General features: G+C 32.7%; 1 protein-coding gene across 2 annotated transcripts; it reads right to left on the reverse strand.

Annotated features, from left to right (window-relative positions):
- Positions 1–2,530: 2,530 nt before the first annotated feature.
- LOC144555563 (universal stress protein PHOS32-like) lies at positions 2,531–4,730 on the reverse strand. Of its 2 annotated transcripts, XM_078303947.1 has the most exons (5): positions 4,451–4,730; positions 3,868–3,942; positions 3,666–3,769; positions 3,459–3,577; positions 2,531–2,736 (listed from the first exon to the last, which is right to left on the reverse strand). In XM_078303947.1, the coding sequence occupies exons 1-5, from the start codon at positions 4,644–4,646 to the stop codon at positions 2,655–2,657; spliced, it is 576 nt and encodes a 191-aa protein (XP_078160073.1). In that variant the 5' UTR covers positions 4,647–4,730; the 3' UTR covers positions 2,531–2,654. The 2 variants fall into 2 exon arrangements, with proteins under 2 accessions (XP_078160073.1, XP_078160074.1); XM_078303948.1 differs by lacking the exon at positions 3,868–3,942 and having other exon boundaries at positions 4,451–4,723.
- Between the last annotated feature and the right edge of the window lie 1,937 nt (positions 4,731–6,667).

The following is a 6,667-nucleotide window of genomic DNA, read 5'->3' on the forward strand; positions in this document are numbered from 1 at the left end:
ATTTTTCAGCCGTCCGATTTCTCTTTTGTTGCTTTTGGACTTTGGAGTGCGGGTGCAACGTCATTAGCCGGTTCTCCGTCGTCCATCTTTAGCTAGCTCAGTTCTGACCGTTAGATTGCTTCTGAGGGAACCGCTGTTCTCCGCCGTTAGATTTTGGAGTGCGGGTGCAACGTCATTAGCCGGTTCTCCGCCGTCCATCTTTTGCTAGCTCAGTTCTGACCGTTAGATCGCTTCTGAGGGAACCGCTGTTCTCCGCCGTTAGATTTTGGAGTGCGGGTGCAACGTCATTAGCCGGTTCTCCGCCGTCCATCTTTCACTAGCTCAGTCCTGACCGTTAGATTGCTTCTGAGGGGACTGCTGTATTGCCACGTCAAAGTAATTTCTCCGCTTGTTCTCTTACGGCAACTTATATTTTTCCACCGCCTGTTTTTCTTTATTTATTACAGGAAGTCCTCATGTTAGGTATAATATTTTTCTTTCCAAAGCTGAGGTTAATATAATGTTGTGTAATTAGACAGAGGAGGGTTCCAGTAGCTCATGTATTTGATATCTCATCATATTTTATATTTTTATTTTCAAAATTCAAATTATCGATCTGAACTGTTCAACATGATATCTATATTAAAATATGTTTAGAGATGAAATTTTATAATTTTTATAATTTTTTTTACTATTTTTTAAGATGGATAGGAAATTATTGTGTTTTGAGTGATCTAAAAACAGTGATTTTGTACCTATTTTAAAAAAAATTTCAAAATTTCAAAAATTATAAAATTTTATTTCCAAACATATTTTAATATAAATATCATATTGAATAGTTCAAATCGGCAGTTTGAACTTTAAAAATAAAGATATAAAATATAAAATATGATAAAGAATGAAAAATATGTGGGTATTAGATACCTCGTCAATTAGATATTAAATATATAATATTCTGAGTAGAACTAAAGTGTTCTTAAGTTCACTAAAGTGTTTGATGAGCTTAACTCCAAAACTCATTAAAACTTTTTCAAATGACCAATCCGAACCATTGAAATCCGCCTACCTTACGAGTGATGAGTCTACATGTGAAAATTTTAAACATTTGAATTAATTTAGTATAAAATCAAGCGGTCAAAAAATATTCAAAAAATGAATGCACTAAAATTAATTTATTAACCTTCTAATTTTGACCGATTCACTTTATACTAAACTAATTTGAATGTTTAAAAATTTCATATGTAAATGCATCACACGTAAGATAGACGAGTTCCAACGATTCGAATTCGTCATTTGAGATCAATTTGATGAATTTTGGAGTTAACTCACCATGCACTTTGGTGAGCTTAAGAACATAGTTCTACTCTAATATTCTTATCGCAAGAAGTGTCAGGGACATTGTGTTTGTGCATCAAATGGGTCAAAGGATGCCAGCTGTTTGATAGAAGAGTTGTGTCTGTGTGCTTTTGGGCTTGCCCCAAAATGTTTTCTGATGAGCTTATGGACCCTAATCTACAAAATTTCATATACGGTGGCATGATGTGTTATAGCAATCTTTCACCTAATGAAATTTCAATTTTTAATTTAATTTGGGCAATTTCGTCAGATTAACAAGCTAAATTCAACAAAGGTAAATTAGACTTTTATTCATAACCGTCAGAAGTTGAAGAATAATAAACGCTCCATTTTACAAACTTCTGGCTTTATTTTTAACCCTCTCTTATTCTATTCTATCCCCAAAAAAACAGCAACGTAGCCCCATGCTACAATTAAGATCTTAAACAAGTTTATTAAGTTGCATCTTTTCTAGCAAATAAACAACAAATATACATAAATTTTTCAATCCTGATATGACCCGTAAAAATTTCACTTAATCATGATAATACACAACACGTAACTCAAATTACCGTGCGACTAATCACAATACGGCACAAATTTGCATCCCTACATAGCATACAGAAAGCAAATTATCTCTGTATACTAATAAAGTCTCCTGTATATATCATGGGCAAAACTATTATGTTGATTAGAGAACTATGAATTAAAAATTTACACTTTGATTTTATCATTTAAGCAAAATTAGAATGTGATGTGCTCATAAAAAAGAATTGGTGAATATTTATATATTTTAATCTCTCTTATAAAATAAAATTACACTACAATAACTTATTAACTTATTAAGTCCCCTTTCCAATCTCAAATTTCTAGTTCCACTTCTGACTTTTTGTTTGGCAAAATGTTGTATTCTGATTCCATATTGCAAAGAATTTAATATATTTTATGTAAGCTGCGTTGTATGTATATATATAATATATGCATTCTATAAAGAAAATAAAATAGCTTTTCAGATAGGAAAAGGAAAAACAAAACTACAATATTCTACTTGTTTTCATAATTCTTCTGATTTTAGATCATATATTAAAAAATATTGATTATTTTAATAAAAAAAAAATCTCCTTGCTGTTTGATATACATCATCTAGAAAATTTTAAGATGAGGTGTTCGAATTAAATAACAAAAAATGCAAAAAAGACGAAAATGTCCTCCAACATTTAGGTGAAATAAATGCATAAACTTACTTGAAATTAAATTAACCAATACATACATAATTAAGTATCACAATTACAACTCCAAGGCAACATTCAAGGAAAAAAAAAAATACAAGGTCTTCAGGTTCAAGTAGCCGGGCGCTTCACAATTAGAACCGGGCACTCTGCGTTTTTGGAGCAGTAATCACTTACACTGCCAATCAGGGCCCTGAAAATAAATAAAAGTACCAAGTAATTAATAACACTTTGCAAAAATTTAACAGTTTAAGTTCTTACTTTCCTCAGTAACGCACTGAACCAATATGAATATTAATTTGGGTAAAGATTTCAACAGAGCAGTTTTTGCTTCATGCAGCACACAGATTATAGAATCAAAACAGCGTCGTATATGGTTCATACACTGCATGAAGCTAAAATAACTCTGTTAAAATCCAACACTGGCAAATACTGGTTGATATTGTTTAAGTGAGACATATAAATGGAGTAGAACTAGGGTATTCTTAAGTTCACCAAGTCTCTTGGTGAACTCAAGTTCCTTGGTGAACTCAATTTTAATCATCGAATTGGCTTCAAATAATGTATCTGAACCGTTGAAATCCGCTTACCTTACGAGTGGTGTGTTTACATGTAAAAAATTTTAATTTTGAAATTAATTTTGTATAGAGTCAAATGGTCAAAAAAACGTTCAAAAAATGAATACATTAAAATTAATTTATTAACATTCTAATTTTGACCGCTTGACTTTATACTTCGAATGTTTCAAATTTTCACATGTAAACGCATCACTCGTAAGGTAGGCAGATTTCAATTGTTCGGATTCATCAATTTGAAGCCGATTCGACAAATTTTAGACTTGAGTTCACCAAGGAGCTTGGTGAACTTAAGAACACCCTAGTTCTACTCCATATAAATGAACCACTCATTGAATACCTCTTGATGAAGCCATAGCCATGGCTTCCCATTACAAGGACGTCAGCTTTGATCCTTTCTACTGTTCCGCAAAGCACCTCTCTGGCATCTCCTAGTGTCACCTTCACATCCACTTTCACCTTCATTAATACTAAAGGTTAACAAGGCTATTTATGTAAATTGTCAAGCATAGTGAACATTACATAGCATGGTATTTTTTTTTCTTACATTATAGTCTTTGCATATTTTCTGAGCCCTGTCCATAATAGAATCGGCAAGGTCTCTGCTATACTTGTCAAGAGAAGCTGTAATTTCCGCTGAGAACATAATAGCTACAAAGTTTGACATGCATAAAGAATTTAAAATCAAATTTTGGGTAGGATTGTTGAATCTAATTTGAAGAAACATGTGAATCTATAGCTCAAATCACCTGTCTCAGCAGGTACATGGAAATCAGGTACAAAATCAATTTCAGTGCCAAATAAATGGTGCTCTCTTCCATTGGCTGAATAAATTTTTATTCAAGATTCACAATGTTATCAATTGCAACATTCACAATATACCAAATCACTACTTAACATAATATCATAGTCAGAAAAACATCTATACCAAAATGAAATTTGGAAATGAGAGATATATTAACAATCAAATCATTTTGACAATCACAACAATCAACATCAAAATTAACCGAAATTGACAATCAAACTTATCAATGCGTACTTTATCATTTAAGTAACCAATGTATCAAATTTGATGCAATTTGAAGATCATTGATCGGATGTCAGAAAAGCTAAATTGTTGATTTTCCAAATAGCACTATGGGGACAAGTTTTTTTTTAAATATATTTGTTGGTAACTTAAAAAAAGTATATTAAAGAGAACATATGCACTGTTATCCCATATTTTTTTATCATGAGAAGGGTTAAACATATTATCACCGTTCTCAAATAAGTATTTAATATTGATATAATCAACCCGTTTTTTCTACAAACAACCAGAGGTCCAGAGCTTACCAGTTCCGTCCATTGCGGCGTACACTGGAGGGGAAGGTCTAGCATAGACAAGCACCAGAGTATCTCTGGGACTTGAAGTGGTCGCCGAACTGGAGACGAAGTTGCGGAGGCACCACTGGAGAGCAAAGATGCTCTCCTCTCCGTCATCCACCGCCACCACTATCTTCCTCCCTTCCGATTCCACCACGTCAGCCATTTGATCGATCAAATTCTAGGGGTTATTCGAAAACTAAGTGCTGATTTCAGTTTAAAATGAAGTGTGCCTTTATAGCATAGAAACTAAGACTAAGAGCAGCAGAAGCTGGTTTTGGAGCGCAGACCGCTGTTTAGTGTGCGGATCGTGGTTTTGATGTCCAGCGGTCGCTCTCGACACCTCTGATATTTTTTGATCCTCTGATATTGGATTAGCATGTATGGAGGGATGTCGGATTGGATCTCTTGTTGCTACACCAAACAGGGAAATGTGTCAAGGTTGATCTGAGCTCAGAATGGTAACGGAGGGCCCAGTGGGCTCCAGCCCATTTATTATAAAATCTATTTTTAATAGAGATAATTTTCTAAGAAAAGATGATTATTTTTCCTTATGTACATTTTGTACGGCCATTTTTATTAATATCCCTAAAAAAAATGAAAATTTTAAAAATAATTCTGTGTACCATTTTTTTTTATTTCTGCCCTGACCACCAGACCCTGGGGGCGCCCCATAAGGCTAGTGAGGCGCCAGCCCCACGGTTCTTCTTTTCTTTTTCTTTTTTTTTAGAGAGATCTTAGTATTTTGATTTAAATAATTTTGTGAAGGAAAAATCTTCTTGTTTAGTGTGTATGCCAAAAAATAAGACAATAGTTGATTTGAAGTATATTTTAAAGAACTAAATTATTGATTTGATTCCTTAAAATTTATATGCATACCAAAATCATTAAACATAGACAATAGTTGATATGCAATATAAACTCAAAAGGATCGAATCAATTAGAAGAAGGTTATATTATGGTTTCCACTAATTTTATGGCCTTCTTTTTCAGTCACTGCATTAGTTTATGCGTCAACTTTCATAGGTATAAATACTTGAGAAATAAGAGATTAATACTTGCAAAGAAAGATATTAATATTTTCATGCGTAACTTGATATGATGATCTCTCTTTTCAGTCCTCCAATAGTCTCATCATCAATATTCCTCTAATGAAGTAGTGGGGATTGATACAGGGACTAAAATGCAAAAGTGATTGCACCAGCATGTAGAGCATTCAAAAATACACAGAATTGATATAAATTTCAACTTATTTGGATTTTTCTACAGTTAGTTATGAATTTTCAAAGTTTAATTTTCGAAAAAACTTTAAACAGCCATAACTTTGGCTAGGAAAGTCGGATTTACGCGTATGAGCACTTTTCGGAAAGGGGAGGACGAGACGGATCCGATTTTCTATGTGTATATATGTATATGGGTATATGTGTATGTGTGTATATGTGTATGTGTGTGTATGTGTATGTATGTGTATATATGTGTATGTGTGTGTGTGTGTATATGTGTGTATGTGTATATATGTGTATGTGTATATGTGTATATATTATACATATATTATAAAAATTGAAAAAAAGAGATCAACAAGTTGTTAAAATTTAATTTTTTTTGAATAAAAGCGAAGTCCTTAATTAGTATTATATTTAGACTTGTGATATCCAACTGACAAATAAAATCAAAGTTCACAAAAAAAAAAAAAAAAAAAAAAATCATAGTTATAAAGAGTTACGACATTATTTCATAAAAATACAACTATTGTCTTATTTTTTGGCATACACTCTAAACAAGAAAATTTTTTCTTCACAAAATTATTTAAATCAAAATACTAAGATCTCTAAAAAAAAAAAAAATAGAAGAACCGTGGGGCGTCCGGGGGGCTGGCGCCGCACTAACCTTATGGGGCACCCCAGGGTCTGGCAGTCAGGGCAGAAATAAAAAAAAAATGGTACACAGGGTTATTTTTAAAATTTTCATTTTTTTAGGGATATTAATAAAAATGGCCGCATTTTGTAAGAAGGGTATATGAATATGTTATGTATTTATTATGCCTGCTCATTCATCGAAGTTCGGTTAATATCTCCAATGAACATGCTCAATGTTCATCAATGTTCGGTTAATATCACTTGTTTCAAATGAACATGCTCAATGCTCAACCTTTTTTTGGGTTAAAGATGAATATGATGTGTTTTTCTA

Source organism: Carex rostrata, chromosome 6 (assembly GCF_964058835.1).
Source record: "Carex rostrata chromosome 6, lpCarRost1.2, whole genome shotgun sequence".
NCBI lineage: Eukaryota > Viridiplantae > Streptophyta > Magnoliopsida > Poales > Cyperaceae > Carex > Carex rostrata.

What these genes read in the sequence shown, in the direction of transcription:
- LOC144555563 (XM_078303947.1), bottom strand. Translation starts at nt 4,646, where the DNA reads ATGGCTGACGTGGTGGAATCGGAAGGGAGGAAGATAGTGGTGGCGGTG. An exon ending in CGCCGCAATGGACGGAACTG is followed by an intron (nt 3,943 to 4,450) that starts GTAAGCTCTGGA and finishes AAATTTATTCAG; the next exon opens with CCAATGGAAGAGAGCACCAT. An exon ending in GGCTATGGCTTCATCAAGAG is followed by an intron (nt 2,737 to 3,458) that starts GTATTCAATGAG and finishes ATTTATTTTCAG; the next exon opens with GGCCCTGATTGGCAGTGTAA.